This window comes from Caretta caretta, chromosome 5 (assembly GCF_965140235.1).
Source record: "Caretta caretta isolate rCarCar2 chromosome 5, rCarCar1.hap1, whole genome shotgun sequence".
NCBI classification, from domain to species: Eukaryota; Metazoa; Chordata; order Testudines; family Cheloniidae; genus Caretta; species Caretta caretta.
In genome coordinates, this window is record NC_134210.1 from 22115993 (window position 1) to 22141145 (window position 25153).

At 42.7% G+C, this 25153-nt stretch overlaps 1 protein-coding gene across 1 annotated transcript in view; it reads right to left on the reverse strand.

Moving 5' to 3' along the window:
• Positions 1-15794, reverse strand: part of ALPK2 (alpha kinase 2) — a 67295-nt gene extending 51501 nt beyond the window's left edge. Inside the window, 2 exon segments of the mRNA XM_075128280.1 lie at positions 14632-15377; positions 15380-15794. Coding sequence (XP_074984381.1) covers positions 14632-15377; positions 15380-15794 — 1161 coding nt within the window.
• Between the last annotated feature and the right edge of the window lie 9359 nt (positions 15795-25153).

The window sequence follows — 25153 nt, forward strand, 5'->3', positions numbered from 1 at the left end:
GTGTTCAGGCCCATTTGCAATGTCAGTGTTGGAAAGAGTGTAAAACAGCTATACATTCATATGATTGAAGCGTGTATACCAAACGGAGCAGATCACAAATAAAATTAGAGGGGGAGATATCTCCTGCCATTGTTGTTGTCAACAGGAGTTTTGTTATTGACTCCAGTGGGGCCAGGATTTTACCCGATATGTTTATCTCAAATCACAAAATATAGGCCCAAATGTTCAAATTTGGGTGCCTAAAGTTGGACATCTAAAGAAACACTTAGGGACCTAAATGCTGGACACTTACTTGAGAGGTGATGAGCGTTCACAACTCCAGGTGAAGTCAGTGGGGAGTTGCTGGTGCTCAGCAGCTATGAAAATCAGTCTGATTTCATTTAGCTGCCTAAATATGGATTTAAATGCCTGGGTTTTGAAATGTTGGCCATAGTGTTTAAAACAGACACTTTGTTATGCAATACAGTCTTTCTGCTTGGCAATGTTGTCTCTAGATAGCTTATCCCAAATCTCTTATTATGCTGAACTGATCAGACGGAGCTGAGCAGAAGTAAGCAACATTTCTAGGTCTTCAGAACCTTAAGGAAAAACAATCTATCCTGTTACAGCTTTTTCCGCTCTTGCAACTTGCCCTTTGACCTAACATGTTTGCGGCATGACTTTTTCCATAATTGAGAACAAACTGTTGAGAACACTTAGTTAATCTTAGAGTTAGTTAATCCTATGAAAAATTGCTCCACTTGCTCCTTCTAGCCCATTATAGTAAGGGAGTAATGTGAGAAACCTGTACCAATAACTAGAGCTGCTTCAAAGAACATGTAGCTATGTCAGTCATCCATGGAAGGTTTATCCTACAGATTGGATGTATTCACACATGGCTTTATATAGTCTAATACATTATAAAAGGCATTTGCAATTTTCTGGGCTTGTGTGAGTGGTCCAGTGATTGATGTAGATGACTTGGAGCCATGATTCATGGTTTCCAATGGCTACCCTACCATTCATTTATAATGTGAATGTGGGTAAGTAACTTAAACTTTCCATGCCTCATTTTCCCCATCTGTAAAATGAGTGTAATAGTACTTACTTATCTACCTCACAGGAGTGTTGAAAGGACTAATTTCTGTTAGCAAAGTGCTCTGACTCTTTCAGATGAAATGTGCTGTATTAATGTAAAGTAACATTTGGAACATTCTATCACAAAGGTATTCCTTTTTCACCTCTGTATCATGAGTTCTGCTGCCTAGTTTGGTGCTTTCAGTCAAATGAAGGAAACAAAAAAATGCACCCTTTCCCCCATAAACTATGATTCCCCTAGCTACCTTTGTGGTGTTTGCCCAAAGCTTCCATACCTGCTGGGTGCAAACACATTTTAGATCAGGTATTTGCCAGTGGAAAGTTTAGTGGCATGTGTTGCAAACAGCTTACAGTGCCCATGAGTCACCTGGTACACATGTTCACTGCTACCTGAATTCCCAGCCCGTCAGTCACCACACTATTTTCTGACAGTATCTTAAACCATTACATATAATATCCAAATATAAACTACCATACTACACTATAGCCCAAATTCAGGGGGTGATGTTAAAAATAGTGTATGTTACATTCTGGTAAGTCAATGTGAGTTGGATTGAAGAAGGAAAATGGACCAACAGGGAAGCAGCAAGCAGAACTAACTCCTTATGAAATTTCCACATGGAAATCCATGTGATTAGCAGCAGATGAGGGAGCTAGCAGGGGGGAGGGATAGCTCAGTGGTTTGAGCATTGGCCTGCTAAACCCAGGGTTGTAAGTTCAATTCTTGAGGGGGCCATTTAGGGATGTGGGGCAAATAATGGGGATTGGTCCTGCTTTGAGCAGGGGGTTGGACTAGATGACCTCCTGAGGTCCTTTCCAACCATAGATATTCTATGATACTGAAGAGAACAGCTCATACCTACTCTATCCCCCTCCCACAAAACTCCATGGAGCCAGCTCCCATCTTGCTCCAGTGGAAGAGCTTCTGAGGGTTCTCGTGGATGGGACAAAGACATTGCTCAGATGAGTTTCTTAGTCCCCCCCCCCCCCCAAATGTACTGGGCTTTCTCTGAGGAGGAGGAGTGCAGCTATCAGAGCAAGAAGAAAAGGAGTACTTATGGCACCTTAGAGACTAACAAATTTATTTGAGCATAAGCTTTTGTGAGCTACAGCTCACTTCATCGGATGCTGTAGCTCACGAAAGCTTATGCTCAAATAAATTTGTTAGTCTCTAAGGTGCCACAAGTACTCCCTTTCTTTTTGCGAATACAGACTAACACGGCTGCTACTCTGAAACCTACCAGAGCAAAGGCATCCCTACAGGGATGAGCGGGGAATAGCCAGTGGGATGGGAGGCAGACATAGCAATTGCAGTTGACTGGGCATCTTCTGGCTGAGGAGCCATGGAGCAGAAGCTGGCTGGGGGATTGGGCAGTGTGGGGAGCACAGTGGCTAGCAGAACCTTTCTGGGGAGGGAGAAATGGAAGGATGACAGCAGAGAGGGAAGTCTCAGCAGTGAACTAAGGGCAGTCGTTAGCTGGAGTAACTGTTAGCTTCAACAGCTGTCAAGGCTGGCAGCTGTCAGAGTCGACAGTGCATTGATTGTCCAGCATCTTGCATCCACCCAGGCATACCATGGCTTGTGCATTCTTTAGTAAAGGCAATGTGGTTCTTATCCATGTAAAATTCTGGGTTAAGTTACACTGATGGCTGCTTCCCCCAAAACTGACTGAACCACTTTTGTGTGTGAATACAAAGTGCTGTTCAATGGATTGCAGAGGGAACAATCAATGTAACTTCTCTGTTAGTCTCAATAAGGACTCAGATTATTAGCTCTTTAGGACACAAACTGTATCATCCTGTTTGTGTGGGCAGAGCCTAGCACATTGTGGCTATTAGTAGAATGCAAATAATAAATACAATAACACTTAGATCCGCTTCCGGATCATACCCTAGGGTGATCAGACAGCAAGTGTGAAAAATCAGGACGGGGGTGGGCAGTAATAAGAGCTTATATAAGAAAAAGACCCCAAAATCGGGACTGTCCCTATAAAATCAGGACTTCTGGTCACCCTATCAGACCCTCCTCAAAGCTTAGGGGTGCTTTGGTCTATGCCTTTCTCTAGCAGCAGAGATTCTGCATAAAGAGAAAATATCCATTGCCAGAGTTTGGTAACCCTTCCTCCCTCCCAACTTTGTTCAGTGCCACCCGGGAGCATCCCCCAAAATTTCTGACACACTGTCAGTCGCTAAGGAGCCATCTCTGCTGCTGCTGCTTCCAGCGTCTTGCCTGCTGAGTCCATGCTATGCTCAGCCTTCGCTTTCCAGTCCGGCCTGCCCAGATACATAGTCATTCCTCATCCTGAGAGGGGGCATGGGTTGTTGGAAGTGGGACTAGGCCCAGCTGGTCCCTGGGTGATAGCCCTGGTGGAGGAACTGGCCCCATAGCAGCAGCAAGGAGGAGCAATGCTGCCCGCTACACTGCCCATCAGTTTTGGCCCCACAGGCTGAGTTGTTCAAGAGACAAATAATTGAGCTAATTCACACCAGCTGGAGATCAGGCCCATAGTTTTATACTGAAACTAGATGAGATTTTCAGTTTCATCGGGTTTCAAAGTCATATTCAGCGTTTTAAGCTGAGTTTCACTTTGAATTGTTTGAAGTCCTAATCTCAAAGCGAAAGTTCTGGGTGGGAAAAGAGGTGATACCAATCTCCAGGGTTTGAAACCAAAGAAAATAGTTACATGAGCCCTATTGCCTCAGACCTCCTGAGTGTGCGCAGGTCTAAATGGAAGAGTGGAAATATCCATTCCAATCCCTTATTTTATCTCACTCAAAACATCACCTACATTTCCACTTTGTGCTGATATTTCTGAGGCTTAGTCTCTGAATTTCTTTTAAAGAAAGATTTAACCAAAGAGCCAATTTTGAGGGAAACAAGTTGAGGGGGGAGGAAGTGGAAAATATATGCCCCATTTAAAAAAAATAACAGGAAGCTTTTCTTGTGCTTGAATAACTCAAAAACTTCATACCCACCAATGACTATTTGATCAGGTGAGGATGAAAGGCACAGACATGTTTTAAGAAAATTTGAATAAAAAATAAAATAATTATAAAGTGACTGAAAATAGCATATTGGCTATGCATAGTAATTCTCCCTCATTAATCTTTTTGAAGTTCACTCATTTTATCTTCAAAAACAGTAATTAAACTTGTTTCCATCTGACAGCTGTTTCTTGGCCTATGTGAAATCATCTGCTGTTCTCAATCTAATTCAGAGTAGACAGGTGTCCCATCTTGACTGGCATTAAAGGGCACTCTTGTAAACAGATTCCTGTCTTACTCTCCTTTCCTGTATCACTCAACCTCTTCTTCCTTCACCCTTTCCCACCCCTTTCTTCTGCCAGTTTCTCCCCTTCACACTTTTTCTGTGTTTCTTTGCCTGGTGTTAGAGCACTGCCTATGCTGATTGTGATGTGCTGGGTAGAGCTGGTTAGATTAAACACCATTTCATAAAAAATGCTGATTTGTCAAACCTGAAATTTCTTGTGAAAGCAAATCAGGTTTGACAAACTTTCCTCAAATCACAGAGCTTGTCAATTTCACTCAGCAGCTGTCTATCCCAGAGAGCAAATCTCAGTTTGGAACCACCATGTACTGGTGTTTCTGAAATTTTTGTTTGTTTGTTTTTTTGAATTTTTGGTTTGCAAGAAATTTTGAAATATTTGGTTTCATTGTGATGTGGAACAAAGCTAAATTTAAAAATACCAACATTTTTCACAAATTGGAAATCCTGAGTTTCAGCCAGCTGGGTCCATTCCTACCGCCTTTAATTGATACACTTCTGTATTTGCCACAGAGCATGGTGTAGATCACTGATCCGAAGATGCAGAGCAACTCTGACAATGTGGCAGCACCGTGGGAATCTAGGCTGCAGTCACATACAGGCTATCCTGCAAAACCTTAGTGGCTGAGAGGCAGGGGTTAGAGAGGTGTGACTCAAAATAACTTTTTTCCCATCAGCTATCCCAATTATTTTATTTGTTTCCGTCCCAAGTTTCATTTTGTTTTGACAAATAGAAATGGTGTACATTCAAATGAAGGAGGTCAATGCAAGTATCACTGGAGGTGTTCAAAAACAGGATAAGTATAAGACCCTAGTCACAATGGAGTAATGAACAGAGCTGAGCAAATAATTTTTTGTTAGGGGCCTGGAAGCACCAGGGTTCCCAGCCCTGGGGCACTCCAGTTGGCCGGTCTGCCCCAGAGCTGCAGACCCTGGAAGCACTTGGGTCCTTGTCCCTAGTACTTTCCATATGGTGGGTCTGCCCTGTAGCAGGGATCCTACCAGTCCTGAGAGACCTGGCTCCAGCAGGACTCCCTGGGCCTGGCAGGCTGCCTGCCATGGAGCGGTGAGTCTAGTAGCCCTGAGAGATCCAGCTATAGCCAGGACTCTGGGGGTTGGCAGGCTTCCTGCTGTGGATCCTGGTCTGGAACACCAGCAAGTTTCCAATGGAAACCTGAATGTCTTTGAAACAAGTTTTGATGAATCTGCAGTACATGTGGTGAAACATTTGCATCCAGCAAACTGGCATTTTCTGACAAAATTTTGTTTTGTTGGAAAATCTCTGACCAGGTCTAGTAATGAATAGTCCTTGTGAAATGCATGCAGGGCCAGCCTACAACATTTTGGCACTTGAGGCGGGGAGCTCAAATGATGCCCCTATGCCCCCTTGCTTGGGCCAAAACTTTGAAAGGTCTCAATTCTGCCTTCTTCCTGTTCTACACCTCTCATGGTACCCCAATAAAGGAGAACTAACCACTTAAAATGCCTTGTTCAAAAATTTTAAGTAACACTTAACTTTCAAATGCCTGAACAGCAAATGTAACTTTTCTTCTATGCATAGTAAACACTGGCATTTTTATCTGTTTAAATAATCAAAGTGGTGCTTTCCGTGCCTCCTTGGTTGCAAAGATTTGAACTGCTTCCTGCTGAAGGTCCACAGTCTGGGCCAGCTCATGCTCTATTGAGATGGTTGCAAGGCCGACCAGCCTCTCCTGTGTCATTGTGGAGCGTAGATGTGTTTTTATTAACTTCAGCTTGGAGAAGCTGTGTTCTCCACTGGCAACTGTTAAAGTGTTAGAAGTATGCACAGAGCTGTGGTCCATGCAGTACAAGGAAGTCCCTCAGGCTACTGCTCAAGTGGATCCACAGTCCTGGATCATCTAGACTGAAGGAGCTAAACTCAGCAGCAGCTGTTTCTTGCGCCTCCACCACACTCTTCTCTGATCTACACTTTTCTTCAGGAATGTGCATGCTTACATCCATTTAAGATGGAGATATGGATGCTGCAGTAGCTGCCAGGTCACCTGCACTCTGACTAACTGGAAGATCAGGCATCTCCTCACCACTCACATCCTCACTGGGGCCGGAAGGCTCACTGTGAACATTTGTGTCTATGTATCTCAGGAGAGCTCCTTCCTGCTTAGATAGAAAAGCTTCCTTTGCTTTCTTTCTTTTTCTGAATGCTGCCCCAGAGGGGCGTTTTCTTCTTTCACTCATGACTGCTGTTCTGTACCAGCTATAGTGGCTCTCAACACTCAATTGAAGGGGACAAATAAGCAGGCTGGTAGCAGGGCCTGAGTGAGGGAAGCTACCAGCGTCTTAAGGGCCTAACTGGCTCCTACTACTTCAGTTGACTGCCTGTTCTCCTCAAGTGGGTTCAGAGAAGCAGCAGGAAACAGGAAGCTCCCTGAGAAGCTGGTGTTAATCAGTCCAGGCTCCTGTGGGTGCTAGAGAGGTACATAAGAGGCTCCTCCTCCTCTCTGTCCCTGCAGCTCCTGCTGCTTTCTGTTATTCCCTCTCACCTTTTCTCCTGCCTGCCTGTTATGTCTCTTGTGCCCTCCTTCCTCCAGCACAGCACTCCACCATCTCTGTGCTTCTCGAGTAGAGAGAATACATATGCACCAGCATCAGACACAATTTTCTACACTCTAGGTCCTAGTGGCACCCCCCCCCCCCCCCCCCCCCGCTCACAGTCTGGCTCCTGAGGCGGCCGCCTCAGTTCGCCTCATGGTAAGGCCAGCCCTGAATGCATGGCCCACAGATGGTATGAATTGTGGATCCTACCAATAAGGAAAATGTTTCAAAGACACACATTGCATTTTCCATGGAATGTTTAATGAGAAAAGAGATTACTAAGTAGAAGTAGGGAAGTGATCTTACTTTGTACACAGCATTGGTAAGACCATTAATAGAATACTGTGTCCAGTTCTGGGGTCCACACTTCAAGAAGGATGTAGAAATACTGGAGAGAGTTCAAAGAGGGGCCCACAAAAATGATTTCCAGTCCCTGGATCAAGCCTTGTAATGTGAGGCTTACGGAGGTCAGTTTATTCAGCTCACTGGAGAGACGATTGAGAGGTGATTTGATCACATGTGGAAAAGATATCTGATAGTCAGGCACGGGTTCAACCTTGCTGACAAAAAATTAACAAGATCCAATGGTTGGAAGGTGAAGTTAGATCATTTCAACCTTGAAATAAGACATAATTTTGTCAGCAAGCTGTGGTGGGGACCGGGGGTGTGTGTGATTAAACATTGGAACAGCTTGCCAGGGTGGTGATGGGCTCACCCTTGCTTAGAGTCTATAAAATGAGATTAGATATATTTCAAAGAGATATGGTTAAATCCAGCTTCTGGGAGAAATTTTATGGTGTGTGTGTTTGGGGTGCGGGGAGCTGAAATCAAGCTGGATGGTTGTTGTATTCCCTTCTGGCCTTGGAGCCTGTGTATCTGTGAATCCTCTTGTTCATCCCCTTCCTTCCTAGGCCTGGGGAGGATGGGCTCAATTGCATTGCCTTCAGCATACTCATAACACCTGCAGGTTTGCATTAAGATAATGATAATAATCAAATCTCATGCTTCAGGACTTCAGGAAGTTGTCGGTCAGGATCAGGAAGGAACTTCCCCGCCCAGTGCACAATTGGCGAGATGTGTATGTTCCCCCTCCGCTACCTTATTCTGAAGTGTCAGAGATTGGCCATAGCAGGAGATGGGACATCTGTGGACGGGTGCTATAAGGTGGTACTCTTTCTAGATGTCTGGTTGGTGAGTCTTGTTCACATGCTGAGGGTTATATTGATCCCCAGATTTGGGGTTGGGAAGCAGGGCCGGATCTAGGTTTTTTGCCACCCCAAGCAAAAAATTTGCTCTGAGAGTGCAACTGCCCAAGCAGAAAAAAAAAAAGAAAAGAAAAAGGATGGCCGGGATGCCGCCCCTGGAATTGCGCCGCCCCAAGCACATGCTTGCTTTGCAGGTGCCTAAAGCTGGTCCTGTTGGGAAGGAACCTTCTCCAGGTCAGATTGGCTGGGGTGTTGGGGATTTTTCACCTCCCTCTGCAGCCTGCTGGGATCATCTGGGCATATCACATTTAATTCCTGGACATTGCATAGGCATAGAATCATAGAAGTGTAGGACTGAAAGGGACCTCGAAAGGTCATTTAGTCCAGTCCCCTGCACTCAAGGCAGGACTAAATATTATCTAGACCATCCTTGATAGGTGATTGTCTAATCTGCTCTTAAAAAACGCCAATGACGGAGATTCTACAGCCTCCCTAGGCAATTCATTCCAGTGCTTAACCTCCCTGACAATGTCCAACCTAAATCTCCCGTGCTGTAATTTAAGTCCATTGTTTCTTGTCCTATCTTCAGAGGTTAATGAGAACAATTTTTATCCCTCCTCCTCGTAACAACCTTTTATGTACTTGAAAACTGTTATGTTTCCCCTTAATCTTCTCTTCTGTAGACTAAAAAAACTGAATTTTTTCAGTCTTTCCTCATAGGTCATGTTATCTAGGCCTTTAATTATTTGTATTGCTCTCCGCTGGACGTTCTTCAATTTGTCTACATCCTTCGTGAAATGCGGGGCCCAGAACAGGACACTATACTCCAGTTGAGGCCATATTAGCACGGAGTAGAGTGGAAGAATTACTTCTTGTGTCTTGCTTACAACACTCCTGCTAATAAATCCAAGAATGATGTTTGCTTTTTTTGCAGCAGTGTTACACTGTTCACTCATATTTAGCTTGTGATCCATTATGACCTCCAGATCTCTTTCTGCAGTACTCCTTCCTAAGCAGTCATTTCCCATTTTGAATGTGTGCAATTGATTATTCCTTCCTACGTGGAGTAATTGTATTTGTCCTTATTGAATTTCATCCTATTTACTTCAGACCATTTCTCCAGTTTGTCCAGATAATTCTGAATTATAATCCTATCCTACAAAGCACTTGCAACCCCTCCCAGCTAGGTATCAGCCACAAACTTTATAAGTGTACTCTCTGTGCCATTATCTAAATCATTGACGAAGATATTGAACAGAACTGGAACCAGAACTGATCCCTGTGGGACCCCACTCAATATGCCTTTCCAGCTGGACTGTGAACTGCTGATAACTACTCTCTGGGGATGGTTTTCCAACCAGTTATGTACCCACCTTATAGTAGCTCTATCTAGGTTGTATTTCCCTAATTTGTTTTTGGGAAGGTCATGCAAGACAGTATCAAAGGTCTTACTAAAGTCAAAGAATACGACATCTACCCGTATCCACAAGCCTTGTTATCCTGTCAAAGAAAGCTATCAGGTTGGTTTGACAGAATTTGTTCTTGACAAATCCATGCTGACTGATACTTATCACCTTATTTTCTTCTAGGTGTTTGCAAATTGATTGCTTGATGATTTGCTCCATTATCTTTCTGGGTACTGAAGTTAAGATGACTGGTCTTTAATTCCCCGGGTTGTCCTTAGTCCCCTTTTTATAGATTGGCACTATATTTGCCCTTTTCCAGTCCTCTGGAATCACTCCCGTCTTCTGTGACTTTTCAAAGATAATCGCTAATGACTCAGATATCTCCTCAGTAAGCTCCTTGAGTATTCTAGGATGTATTTCATCAGGCCCTGGTGACTTGAAGACATCTCACTTGTCTAAGTAATTTTTAACTTGTTCTTTCCCTATTTTAGCCTCTGATCCTACTTTATTTTCACTGGTGTTCACTATGTTAGATGTCCAATAGCTACTAACCTTCCACATTTTCTGTTATTGTTTTTCTCCCCTCATTGAGTAACAGGCCTACCCTGTCCTTGGACTTCTCTTGCTTGTAACGTATTTCTAGAATGTTTTCTTGTTACCCTTTATGTCTCTAGCTAGTTTAATCTCCTTTTGTGACTTGGCCTTTCTAATTTTATGCCTACGTGCTTGTGTGTGTTTGTTTATATTCATCCTTTGTAATTTGACCTAGTTTCCACATCATGCATTGATGGCATCCTGACAGAAGAATAACTGTTGATAGTGGGGGCGGGGGTGGGGGGTGTTTCTGGTGTGAGCCCTGGCAGCTGAGGCAACACGTGGGAGAACATGCCACACAGCCTCGTGGGCTACAGCACGGCCTCACAGTCACTCTCTGAGTCTTCTTCAGTGCAATGCAGAGCAGCTTCCTAGCACCTCCCAGCTCAGAGCCAGCTCCTGGCCTCCCAGCCAGCCCCACCTTTGACCACAGGCTCCTGGTCCTGTCCGGCCTTTGGCTGCAAGATCCCAGCTCCCCGACTCTATTCTGCTCTGTGATGGACTCTGTAAGCTGGACAAGGCAGTTGGGCCGAGTTCTCAGGGCTGCAGGTGCAGCCCCTGTGCACACATATGGCTGCACAGCTGCATGAGGTGAAATGCAAGGCCTTCCCCTCTCTACAATGGGGGATTCCCACCTCACTCCCAGCAGTGCACTGCAGCTCGTAAAGCATTTTGAGACCCTCGAAGAGACGCTGCTGGAGCAGAGCAAGCTGATTGCTGCTATAGGGAGACATGCCCTGTGAGCCAGCCTCGGAGACCACCCATGCTGCACTCAGACTTCCCAGATTTCTGCCAGGCAGAGGTGACACATAACTGTTGATGGGGGGAGGGCACAATTTAAAGGCTCTGGTTTGAAATTTGCAGAAATTGGGGGGGGGGGCACATGACCCCGTACGTCCCCCCCCATACATCACCTTTGTGCCTTGGTCTCTCCTGTTCGTTCACTGTAGCACACAGTTTAATTTCCTGAGGACTAAAATGCTTTAGTCTAACTAAAGTCTTTGGGCTTGATCTAGGAGTATCTGGGTGAAAATTCATGGCCTGCGATAGACAAGAGGTCAGACTAGATGATCTAATGGTCCCTTCTGTCCTTAACCTCTGTGGAACTATGCAAAGGTAAATGTTGCAGTGCTTATGCCCCCAAAACCCTGTGAACTTGCCAGTTGCACCACTTCACTGACTCTGCTGACATTTGGCAGACTCCAGAGACAGGTGCTGTAATTTAGGGCTGATGCCAATGTTACTCCAAGTGGTGGTGTTGACTGAGCAGCTGCTTCCTCTTGAATGCAAGTATATTGTGAAGTTGAAGTGCCCCAGTTTTCAGTACTGTGTGCAATGTCATGCTGCTGGCCTACCTGGCTTTGATTATCTGTTATTAATAATGTGCATTAAATAAATACAACATTTCATGTGGGGCGAGATTGTGAGGCCATGAGGCTTTGTGGGAGGGAATAAGGAGCCTCTCACCTGGCGTGGCTCATGAAAACAAGGTCCATGCAGAATACCAGCGCCTGCACGGGGGCTGCTACTGAGGTGCTCCACATGGGGGACTGGAAGAAACAGAGGACAGGTGGAGCCACCGTTATTCTGTCCCTATGATCCTGCCAGGATTGCTGACCTACTGCACAGTGGGGAATACACTGTACCCTTTGAAAGGGGATAGCAAATTACTTTCTCACCAGCTCAACTGGGCAGTGATTCATGGTGCTCTTTCTGTGCCCAATCAGTTTTTCTCTGCCCTAAATGCAGAACTGAGGCTAATACCACAATGTAGCCCTAAGCAGACGAGGCTGTCTATACAAGGCCAGCCTTATGGGTGGCAACATGGGCGACCGCCAAGGGCACTGTGGTCAGGGGAGGTGCCATGGTCAAGAGGCTGCAGAAGGGCTATGCCCACCTGGGAGGCTGAGGGAGGGGATAAAGGGGACTGGGAGCAGGAGCCAGGCATCCCCTCTCCATCCTCCTGACTGCATGATACCTGCAGCGCCCCTGCTGCTCTGCTTGCTGAGCAGCTACCCGCTGCTTGGGGACCGGTACTTAAAGGGCACTAAAGAAAGTTTGCCCAGGGTGCCATTTTCCCTAAGACCGGCCCTGTGCGTATAGGGTACAAGGTTGATTCTTACTCTCCTTTTTTATGTTACATTGAGAGACTATGGGAAGGTTTATGGCTCATTATGTACTTTGCAGAGATGGGTCCCAGGGCAAAGCTCCAATCCAAACTTCCCTGAAGTTGCAGTTGGTAGTCTTCAGGTCTGAGGCTTTGATTTGGCCCATTACTAAAATGGTAGTCGGCTGTAATTTTGTATCTGGATCCAACCTTTACCCCAAGGTTGGGGGGTGTTTGAATCCAGGGCTTTGGTTAATCCTCATTTCTAATATGTCTGTATGTTTTTGTTTTATTTTTACTTTATTTATGTTGTATGAAACGCAATAAAGCCTTGTAACACACCCACCGGCCACAGAAGTGCAGGTAGCCAGAATATAACTAGCCAATTTGGAATCTGGCCATGCCATTCAGATTAACAACCTGCTTTTGAGAAAAGTGACATGGGAGCTTAGTGACCACAGACCGTCAGAACTTGGGTTTAATGTCTCAGCCAACCATGACTGCGCCTAATGCTATTAAATTCTTAGTAGGGTTTTACTTAATGGAGGTGTTTTACATCGCAAGAGTATGATTCACTTTTAAAATGTCACTGCACCTTTTATATACAATGTGTAACAAAGGAAAACAAGGAATACAGGTGGTAAGGTGGGCTGCTTTTCCAAGTGAAATAATTTGACTATTTTTGATTGTTTAAGAAATCCCATGACTGAACTCAAAGTTAACTATCACTTTGAGATGGGGGCCTTTTTTGCTAGAAAGAAATAGGGGAAGAAAAGTATGTTCAGCTAAAAAATACTCCATGCATAAGTGTGGGGGGTAGGGGGGGTCACGTGCATACATGCCAAAATATAATGGAAAATGAGTAGATTTAAATCAAATGCTATGGGGTGTCTGAATGAGATGCCAGCAGGTGCCTGGCGAAAGCAAGGGAAGAAGTCTCATGGCAGTTATAGCAGGTAGTTTTGGGGGAGGAGAGGAGAGAGAGAAGGAGAGGGAAAGTGTGGCTATTTAGGTAGTCAGGAGTTGTATTCTGAGGTCCAAATATACAAATAATGTGACACTTGAATGCCACCCACATTTGAATGATGGTTGGCTAACACTGATGGGTACTACTACTTGTCCCCTCATGCTCAATCTCACCCAAAAGGTCAGGGTGAAGAAGAATCCACCTAAAGAGAGTTTTCCATTTTTCTACCTTCAAGATGCAGAATGTTGCATCACTTCAAGAAATTACTCCTTGCTTTATTTATGTTGTTTTTATTTTCAAAAGCCTATTATCAGCACATTAGATTTTGAGGTGAACTCATGCAGCTCCCATTGAAGTCAATAGGAGGCACAATTATGTAACCACAAGTATGGTATGTTATCAATTAAAATATGCATTTCTCATAAATAAGATTTTCCTTGAATTTTGCCACCCATTTTAAAATCCTTTCCCTTAGCAAATGATAAAGGAACAAAATCTGCCTGATCTGTTACATTTTAATGTTTTCCTTAGGTCTTTACTACATGAAATAAAAAGTATGGGCCAAATCCTCTGTTGGTGAAAATTGGTGTACCGCCATGTAAATCAATGGATCTATGCTAATTTACACCAATTGAGTATCTGGCCCATTTAATACAGCAGCATTAGGAGACGAATCAGTGTTATACACTTTTCACAAAGAGAAATAAGCCACTTTTTCCTAGAATATTTAAATCTTTAATTCTTTTATTAAGAAAACAATCAAAACTGTCCCTCTTTCTAACATAAACCCTTTGGATCAAATTGTCATCTTAGTTACACCAGGGTAAATACAGATTAACTCTCAAATGACTTCTGTTGAGCTAATTTAGATTTACATCAGTGCAGCTGAGATGGGAACTTGACACTTTCTTTTCAAATTATGCTCATATATTAAGGTATATTCTCCACTTGCAACACTCAATTGAAAAGCTTTCTAAGCAGAGAGAGACATTGCTTGGATAAGACACACGCAATAGATTAAATATCAGATTTCCCTATCCAGCTGTCCATTAATGCCTTTTACTATTATCTGTCTCTCTCTATAATTAGGACAGCTTCTGGTTTATCAGGGCTTTTTTCAAAACCAGATTTCCTTCACAGCAGTAGCTGTCATTCACAAGGGTTTGAACGGTATCTTTTCAAGTAATTTACATTTTGCATTATTTTGCAGCAAATAGGATAAAGTACATTCAAGTTGCTAGAAAGCCTCTTTATGTTAAATTATAAAATGCTTTACTTACCCTGGGTGAGACACTTTCATTTGAGAGCTGATTTTTGTCAGACAGGCCACTAGTCCATTTCCTTTCCCAATGACTGGTTTTATCTGTCTCTTGTCTATGACATAAGCCAGCCTGGATTAGAAAGCTTTCTGTCACCTGGTGCATTTGTTTTGAAATGGCACCTCCTGGACTATGAAACAGTGCACTGGTATCCATAACATTTGTTTCAGTTTGAACAGATTCTCCTGTGTGTCTTAATGGTTTGCAAAGTTCTTTGGAGTCTAATAGATTTAAAAGGTGTCTTGTCAGCCTCTCTGTCAAATTGACTACAGCATCCTTAGATTTTTCTTCTGCCAGTTTTCTCCTTATTCCATTTAATTGCTGTGAACTCTTATTTGACAGGTCTCTGCCCATACTATTTGCTATCATTGTCTCCGAGGCTTGATTTGTCAGAGAACTATCTAAGCCACAAGAGGAGGACTCCACTTCTGCAAGTACGAAATCCATGTTCTGTGATTTGTCAATAGAGAAATCTGCCGCTGAGTGGTTATTTGTATTGTTTTCTTCAGTTCTAGGATAATCATTTTCAATCGCTGTAGAAGCGACGGGCAATTTGTACTTCCCCTTGTCTTTCATTGTGGTAGTTTTATCTTGGTGGTGCCCAACAGCAAGAGTCATCCCTGTTTGCAAGGTTGACTGACTGTATGTGGAGAGATCTCTCCTTACAACTACTTCTTTGGATTTTGAGTGATGACCACAGAAGCCAATGGTGGTATCCATAGGCACAGTGTTATCTGACACTTCAAACCGGCAAGGCATTCCACTGAGGAAATAATCACACCCATCACAATCCTTACTCAGCTTTATATCCTCTTCATCATCACTTTCTAATAAAAATTTTTAATTTCATTTGCAAGATCTGTCATCACATCAGAACATTCCAGATACTCAAGCGCATCATCAGAAAACTCATCAGCTGTGATTAGAGTTTTGCCTGGATAAAGTTCAAAGTTAGTGTCACAGATTTGAGAGGCGTCCTCTACAAAGTTATGCTGATTTCCTGTGTGAATATTTGCTTGGTAATTGGACAGTGTATTATCAGTCTGAAGTTTATGGAGGATACTATGTTCAGGTACCTGGGTATCTTCAGTGTTCTGACTAGAAACTAAGACTTCAGCAGTAGACCAACAGTTGTCTGTATGATTATTGATTAGGCTAGTTGATTTGGAATACACTTGTCTGCTGTAGCATTTGGCTGCTTTTCCAGCAGTGTCGCTACAGCGTTCGAGTATACAAAACATTTGCATTTCCTGACACATACGTTGTTCAGCTGTTATTTTCTTGGAGTTTAAATATGTTTTTATCATTCATATTGTCTTCCAAGCAAGGTACGCTTCTGTACTGATTCTCCAATGAGGATGACATCTCTGTTTCTAGAGGCTGCTCTACTGACAGACAGTTTTTGTAGAGGCCGGTCAGGTGAAATTAAAGTGGATACTCATAGGAGTAATTCCTTTTCTCCACTAAAGGTTTCTCAATCTGCCTAGCTTGATCTGAACCTTCCTACTGAATGCACTGGCTTCATTCTTTCTACTCGCTCCTTCATCATCGTTTTGGTTTGAGAATAATTTTTGGTAAATTTTGTGTCTGATTTCACTTCAACAAAATTTGAACAGTGGATCATTCAAAAGCAATTTTGAGCGACGATCTGACAAAGTGCAGCACCATGCTCTGTGAATTAAAAAATAGCTGTAGTTTAAAACTTAAATTTGAAAAGGTTACACATTTTATTTATTTCAAAAATGCCACAAGTTTGCTCGTCTGTACTATTTTTTCTTAGTTTTTTATGTTTTGCACTTTGAGCTGCAAGGATTTTAAAAGGAACAAATCAGGGTTTTAAAAAGACAGCAATTGCTAACCACTACAACATAAAACCACTACTCTATGCTCAGATGTTCAGCGAGAGCACATTAGGAGCAACAAAGGCGATTTGTGCTAGCAAAATAAACCAAGGCAAACAACAGCCCCCACTCACATTTCAGCCCCCCTCAACATATGCATGTTTCCTCATGTATCTAGCTGCACAAAATGTGTGTTCCTGCATCTTATCTGGATATATCCATGTGTAAATGGGAATCTATAGGTATATGTGTGAGTTTTGCATATGTACACACTTTTGCTATTTTGGCAGTTATTCTGGGACAATAATAATTATTTTTTGAAACGGCAATGTCTGAATAAAAATTCCATAGACATGTTACTAGTAACACTTTGGAATAATCAATCTGAATGGATTTTAATTTTTTTTTTTTTTACCATTTTGATTTCTTGTTTGCTTGATGCAGCTGAAGCACTGAAACGAGACTGCTCAGTTTCAATTCCCTGTTTATATTACATCTCACTTTTTGGCTGTCATGCACGAACAGTACAATTGTGTGTAGGTTCACAGCCAGGTGGTTTTAAAAAGTAACTAAAAGAAAAACAAACAAAATACCAAAAAGGTTCTAATAATTTAAAACTGAAAAAAAAAAGAAATGTATTTATTCTTTTTAGGCTTTTTAAAAACCCCTCTAAAATTTTCCATTTAATTGCTGGGGACAATCTCTCTCTAAAATAATACTGTTTGCTTTGCATTACCCATTTCCAGCAGCAAAAATCCTCATGGGCATATTACAAATACAAAATAAAACAAAATAAAAAAAAACCAAGCTCAACTCCAATCTTTTGGTTTTGTCAGTCTGTAAAAATAATAGGCACTCTGAGCAGTACTATATCCCTGAGTCGTCCCTGTGATTTCAGTGGAACTACTACGGGAGTAAGGGTACGTACAACTCAGAGTAAGAAACGGTGGCAGATTTGAGCCCAGCGTGAATTCAGTGCTCAAGAAAGGAGCAAGCTTAACAGCCCCGGAAAATAAAGTACTATATTTATTCACAGAACAGGTGTGGTTTGCAGAGCTGAAACGAAATCTTGCTCACACTGTTCTCCTAATGTGTCTGAACCCTGATCTAATGAATCCCCCGTGAGTCCTTTTCAGTTAAAATATCTTCCTTCACTCTCCTAACTCCATGCTGTAGATTCCGAAACCTTCCGATCTGTTACTTTCCTAGCATGCAAACTTCCCCACTGCCCTTCCAAGCTCTTTCAGTTGCATTTCAGTTGCTGTAATGGGAGCTTAAGTAGAGCAGCAGTAGTGCTGTCAGCTGCTGTCTGTGCCATGTCCCACTAGGAACTGATCAAAGTCAGTCAGCATGAAGACACATGGTGAACTAGATTAATGTCTAGTAGTGGGTCAATAGCAGTAGATATGTATGGGCTTGTTTGGAGTTGGACTCTCTTCAGTAAACAGCTCACTGCAACTCAGTCTCTTTTCCTTTCTGAGGGGGCAAATCCTCTTCCACAGAGATGCCCTGAGGCAGCGGAACCAGTCCGGTTCTGATGTACTGCTTATGGAAATGTTTTGTAGAATTTAATAGAGTGTGATAATTTTTCTATAGATTCTTTGATAATTTAATAGAGAATTACATTTCTGTAGGATAGTTCAAAAACCTATAGAAAGAATCTCACTCTGTTAAATTCTATAGGATGTTACAGCAACATGTATAAAACTCTATTTCTATAGAATCCTATTAGTTTAATCTATATGATATTGTATAGGAGTTTTCCAGGAAGGGGTGATGCAAGGTTAATTGGGGAGGCCTTGCAGAGGCCCAGCACTGGTCCTGAAGGGCAAAAAATCCTCAGAACACAATAAAGGCTCTTGATTCATCTTCCTTTGCTGTCTAATCAGGACGTGGGGAAAGGGAAGAAATACTGAATCACACATTCATATCACTGAAAGCACTACTAGAAGTGCTCAGATACCAGGGTGATTGACCTGGAATAAGAACCTGAACAGAAGTGCCCTAACTGGTATTTTGCTCCTTCCCATCTAGGGCACCATTCTATTGGCCCAAATCATGAGAATCGTGAAGTCTCTCTCTCTGTCATAGCGTAGTAGCAGAAAGCTCAACTACTCAATTCACATGTCCTTATAGCACTGTCACTAGGTGGTTTTTTTTTATTGTTATTATTTATTATTTTTATTATCATAGCACCTAAGAGCCCTAGTCATGGACCAGGACTCCACTGCGCTAGGTGCAGTACAAAAAGAGCTGACAATTAGGTGACGACAGATGGACAGACAGTCAGATGGGGGAGTACAAGTTAAAAATGAGACAGTATTGGTCAGCCTGCTAGGCAGTGGTCTCAGAATACCAGCTGCCTGCCCATTGCCATGTTTTTTGTAGGCATCATGGCAAAGGAGGGAGTTTTAAGGAGGGATTTGAAGGAGGATAATGAACTTTGAAGATGTTAACAGGTAGCTCCTCCCAATATTGGAGAAATCACAAAGGTGCTTATTTGAAAAATTAATAAGTGGGCAATGGAGGCTGGCCTAATGGGCTGATTAGAAGTGGAAGTCAACAGCTTGAAAGTAAATGAGAGACAAGTAAGATGGGAATAGGGCATGAAGTAAAGTAAAGATAAGCAGCTAATGTCTGATGCAATAGAGAAGGGAGAGCCAGGTGAGTGGATGCAGAGAGGGGTGACATGGTCAAAGTGATGGGCTAGGAAACTGATCTTTGCAGCAGCATTCTGAATCAATCTGAGCAGGGCAAGCTTGCATTTCACGAGACTAGAGAGTCATAGAAATGTAGGGAAAGAAGGAACATTGAGAACTCATCAAGTCCAGCCCCCTGTGCAGTGGCAGGACCAAGTAAACCTAGATCATCCAAGACAGGTATGTGTTGCATGATGGGGACTCCACAACTTCCCTTGGACGGCTATTACAGAGCTTAACCACCCTTCTAGTGAGAAAGATTTTCCTTATATCTAACCTAAATCTCCCTTGCTGCAGATTAAGCTCATTACTTCTTGTCCTACTTTCAGGGGACATGGAGAATAATTGACCATCATCCTCTTTATAAGTCCTGAACATACTGGGAGACTGTTATAATGTCCCCATTCAGTCTTTTCTACAAACTAAACATGCCCAGTTTTTTTAAATCTTTCCTCTTAGGTCAGGTTTTCTAAACCTTTCATCATTTTTGTTGCTCTTCTCTGGACTCTTTCCAATTTGTCCACATCTTTCCTAAATTGTGCCTAGAATTGGACACAGTACTCCAACTGGGGCCTCACCGGTGTTGAGTAGAGCAGGACAATTGCCTCCTGTGTCTTACATACAATGCTCCTTTAAATACACTCCAGAATCATAGTAGCTTTTTTTGCTGCTGCGTCACATTAATTACTCAGTTTATGGTCCACTATAACCTCCAGATCCTTTTCAGCGGTACTACCACCTAGCCAGTTATTTCCCATTTTGTAGCTGTGCGTTTGATTTTTCCTTTGTAAGTGAAGGACTTTGCACTTGTCTTTATTGAATTTCATCTTTTGAATTCAGACCAATTCTTCAGTTTTTCAAGATCATTTGAACTGTAAATCTAGTCTCCAAAAGTGTTTGCACCCCCTCATCTGCAAATTGTATAAGCATACTCTACTGCATTATCCAAGTCATTAATGAAAATATAGAATAGTACCAGACCCAGGACAGACCCCCATGGGACCCCACTAGATACACCCTCCAATTTCACAGCAAACCATTGGTCACTACTCTCTGAGTATGTATGGTCTTTCAACCAGTTGTGTACCCACATTATAGTAATTTCATCTAGACCACACTTTCCTAGTTTGTTTATGAGAATGTGGTGCAGAATTATGTCAAAAGCCTTACTAAAATCAACATATATCATGTCTACTTCCCCCCCCTCCTCCTTCCCCGATCCAGTAAGTCATTAATCCTATCAAAGAAGGAAATTAAGTTGGTTTGGTGTGATTTGTTCTTGACAAATCCATGCTGATGATATAACCCTATTATTCTCCAGGTGCTTACAAATTGATTGTTTAATAATTTACTTCAGTATCTTTCCAGGTATAGAAGTTAGGATGACTGGTCTATAATTCCTCATGTACTCCTTGTTCCCCTTTTTAAAGATAGGTACTATGTTTGCTCTTCTCTACTCTTCTGGGACCTCTCCTATCCTCCAGGAGTTCTCAAAAACAATTGCTGATGGCTCGAAGATTGCTTCAGTTAGTTCCTCAGGCCCTGCTGACTTGAATACATCTAACTTATCTAAATATTCTTTAACCTGTTCTTTCCCTACTTTGGCTTGCATTCCTTCCCCATGGCCATGGTTGTTAATATTAATTGTGAGCAATTAATATCTGGTCATTAGCCTTTCTAGTGAAGACTGAAGCAAAATAGGCAGTAAGCACCTTTGCTTTATTGATGGCATCAATTATTAGCTCTCCTTCCCTGCTAAGTAGAAGACGTACACTTTCCTTCATCTTTCTCTTGATCCCAATGTATTTAAAGAATCTCTTTTTATTGCCTTTTATGTCCCTTGCCAGGTGTAACTCATTTTGTGTCTTAGCCTTTCTGATTTTGTCCCTACATACTTGTGCTGTTCTTTTGTACTCCTCCTTATGAATTTGAACATGTTTCCAGTTTTTGTAGGATTCATTTTTTTTATTTTCAGGTCATTAAAGAGCTCCTGATAGAGCCATATTGCCCTCTTACTGTTTTTCTGATTTTTCCTTTGAATCAGAATAGTTTTTAGTTGTGCCTTTAAGATTTTCTTTCCATGGGATCTTACCTACCAGTTCTACAATTTGTTAATGTCTGCTTTTTTTGAAGTCCATTATCTTTATTCTGCTGCTCTCACTTCTTCCTTTCCTTAGAATAATGAAATCTATCATTTCACAATCACTGTCACCCAGATCGCCTTTCACCTTCAGATTTGCTACCAGTTCCTCCCTGTTGGTCAGAATCAAGTCTGAATTGGCTGTCCCCCTGGTCACTTCCTCCTCTTTCTGTAATAAAAAGTTGTCCCCGTTACATTCCAAAAACTTACTGGAAATTTTGTGTTTTGCCTTATTACTTTCCCAAAAGATGTCTGGGTAGTTAAAGTCCCCCATTACTACCAGGTCCAATGTTTTGGATATTTCTGTTATTTGCTTTAGAAATTCCTCACCCACCTTGTCTTCCTGATTTGGTGGTCTATAGTAGACACCATTATGACATCATACTTATTTTTTAACCCTTTTATCTTTACCCAGAGACTCTCAGTTGGTCTGCCTCCCACCTCTTTCTGGACCTAGAGCAAGTGTATATATCTGTTATGTATAATGCAACCCCTCCTCCCTTTTCCCCCTGCCTGTCCTTTCTGAACAGCTATACCCCTCTATACTGAGACTTATCCCACCAAGTTTCTGTGATGCCATCTAAATAATAATTTATCTTATGTACTAATGCTTCCAGTTCTTCCTGTTTAATCCCCATACTCCTTGCATTTGTGTACAGACATCTAAAATATTGATCAGTTTCCACCACTGATTTCCTTCTTGTTACTCCTTTGACCCTATTGTAATTTTCCATGTCCCTCCCAACATCTAACCCATTATTAATGTAATCTTTTTTTATACTTACCTCTGGGCTTTTGTCACCTTCCCCCATTGAACCTAGTTTAAAACTCTCCTCACTAATTTGGTGAGTCAGCGCATGAAGATGCTCTTCCCTTTCTTGGTCAGGTGGACCCCATCTCTTCCCAGAGGCCTTCTTCCTGGCACAGCATCCCATGGTCAAAGAAGCCAAAGCCCTCCCAAAGCCCTGCACAGCCATGTGTTCATCTCCAGGATGTGTGTGTCCCTGCCTGGGCTCTTACCCTCAACTGGGAGGATGGACGAGAACACAACGTGCATCCCTTACTCCTTCACTCTAGCTTCCAGAGCACTGTAGTCACTGCTGATTCGTTCAGGGTCAGATCTCACAGTATCATGAGTACCCGCATGGATGAGTAGCATAAGGTAGAGATTAGAGGAATGGATGAGCATCGGCAACCTTTCTGTAATGTTTCGGATGTGGGCTCCAGGGAAGCAGCACACCTCCCAGGACATCCTATCAGGTTGGCAGATGGATGCCTCCGTTCCCCTCAGAAGGGAGTCCAGAAGGATTTTGCAGTAATCAAGATACAAGATGAGAGCCTGGACGACAGTTTTGGCTGTGTGGATGAATAGGAAGGGCCTTGACTTAGAGATGTTATGTGGAAAGAATCAGCAAAATTTAGACATATTCTGGCTGTGACTGTGACAGATGCAGTGCTTTCGAAACATGACATATTTACAGACTGTTATATTGAGATGAAACAGATGCTATTGTAACACTGACAGACGCCAGTTGTTGGCAGGTGGGATCAGACCTGGGGCCTCAGGAGCTTAGTGCATGAGCCTTTACCTCAATGAGCTAAAAGCCAACTGGCTGTTAGCTAAGGCTGTAGAGAAAACTCATTAATCTCTCTCTGTGGTCTCGGTGCCACTAGATGTGACAGAACACCACACCCAGAAGGTGTGTGGGTGACATACTTCCCCTAGCTGAGGAAGCACATCCCGAGCTTCAGAGACTTCCCAGTTGAATTCCTGGATGAGCCCCAACTTGCAACACAGATGACCCCAGTTTTCAGCAGGTGAGATCGAACCTGGGGCCTTTGGAGCTTAGGGCATGAGCCTCTATCGCATACTCTTGCTCTCTCTCTCTCTCTCGACCCTGACCTCCACCCCCAGATGGGACAGAACAACACACCCAGGAGGTGTGTGGGTTACACTATGAACACATGGCATGTTCTAAGACTATTGTATCAATTTTATAAATAGTTTAGGTATCTTTATGGACTGGTTAGTGATTTTTTTCCCCTGCCTCAATGTGTGAGCTAAATGATGCTACCTGCAGGAACTGAAGTCAATGCGGGATAAGTAATGTAAATCCCCACTGCTGAAACAAGTCAGTGGAAGTTTCATCCAGTGGAAGTAGCATAGGCTGGTCTGCCTTGATTCAAGAGGCCTGGCAGACAAAGAACTTGAAACTGTATAAAGTGATTACCCTGACCTATGGAGAGGGGTCACTCACCCCAATCCCAGAACTGACATGAAACTGTGACCAAGAAGCCAACGGGGGGGGGGTGGAGGGAAGAGGGGGCGACAAGATTTCAAGAAGAAGAGCATAGTCAATGGTGTCAAAGGGAGCTGACAGTCCGAGGAAGATCAAGATGGAGTACTGGTTCTCAAAAATGGCTAAGAAGAGGTCATTAAAGGTTTTGGCAAGAGCAGCTTCACTGAAGTGCAAGAGATAGAATTAGATTGGGGAGGGTCTAGGATGGGTTTGAAAGAGTAGAATTTCAGCTGGTGATTGTAGATAATGTGTTCAATCTGCTTAGAAATGGAAGGGAGAAGGTGTGGTAGTTAGAGAGGCACGTAGGTTCAAGTGTGGGTATCTTTAACAAGGAAGAGTCTAAAGCACGCTTGTATTGTGAGGGGAAAGAGCCAGAGGAGAGTGTGAGGTTCAGGAGAAGAGTAAAGGAGGGAATGAGAGTGTGCGAGAGAGAGATCAGGAGTGGGATGGGTCCACTAGGGCAAATGGAGGGGTTAGGGCAGGAGAGTGGATGAGAAATTTCTGCCTCTGTGATGGGAGAAAGGAGGAGAGAATTGTAGGAGGGGAAGGGGGAAGGGAAGGCAAGCTGAGGGAAGGGGGAAGGTAACATTGTATATTACCAATTTTACCAACCTTGGTGAGATCCTGGGTAGAGAGAGAAGTAGAGGCAGGAGGAGGGAAGAGTTTGGGGAATGAGTAAAAGGAAGTGAAACAGTGGCTAGGATTGTGGGTATGGGATTCAATTATGCTGGAGAAGTAGAATTGTTTAGCTAGGAAGATGGCAGAATTGAAGAACAAAAGAAGAAATTTGTAGTGGAGGACTTCAGCCTGGTTATGGGATTTCCACCAGAGACATTCTGCAGTTCAAAAGGAGAAGGAGCAAACATTTTGAGTATAAAGTATACAATATTTTTGGGAGGTGCCAACCTGAAAAATAGAAGCCTTCAACTTATTCATTCAATAGCTACAGCCCAGGCAGCTGTGGTGAAAGGACCGCATCTAATTCTAAGAAGGGAGTTCAGTTCAAAACCCATTCCATTCTTGGGTCCTCTACTGAGTATGAGAGCAAGGTGCCAATTAGTGTATATTGTGGATGGTGGGGTTTAGTGATGTGGACACCTGTCCACTAGTAAGCCGGCCAAGACTGTAAACTCACTTCACATAGGCCATTGCACAGTAATGAATTTTAGACATCAGCAACCTGGACCAAGTTTGATTCAATAACCTAGAGATAAAAAGACTTCATATCCTTACCCTGAGCCATATTGTCCCAGGGCTGCATTTTTCTTTCAATTTCATCTTTGAAAAGATTAAAAAACCCAGCAGATTAAAAATGTTAAGGGAAAGTTGAATACCTTCTTCACAGATTTATATCAGTATTCTAGCAATATAGATATCCCCCCCCCACATGCACACACTCACCCACCTGTATGCTGTGCTAATACCTCTAAAACTCTCTGCAAAATTATCTTGAATCTGTGTTTTAATTTGCTTTTTAGAAGATCAGCTGCATCGGTTCTCGTTGGGTGGATTTAAGTTTTAACACCTAGTAATTTTCCCGGTTGACCAGAGCTCCAGTAACTACTTTTGATGCGGAATAAACTCATGAATATTTTTTACCAAAAGCAGTTTTACCATAAAGTTATCATTATCTTAGTT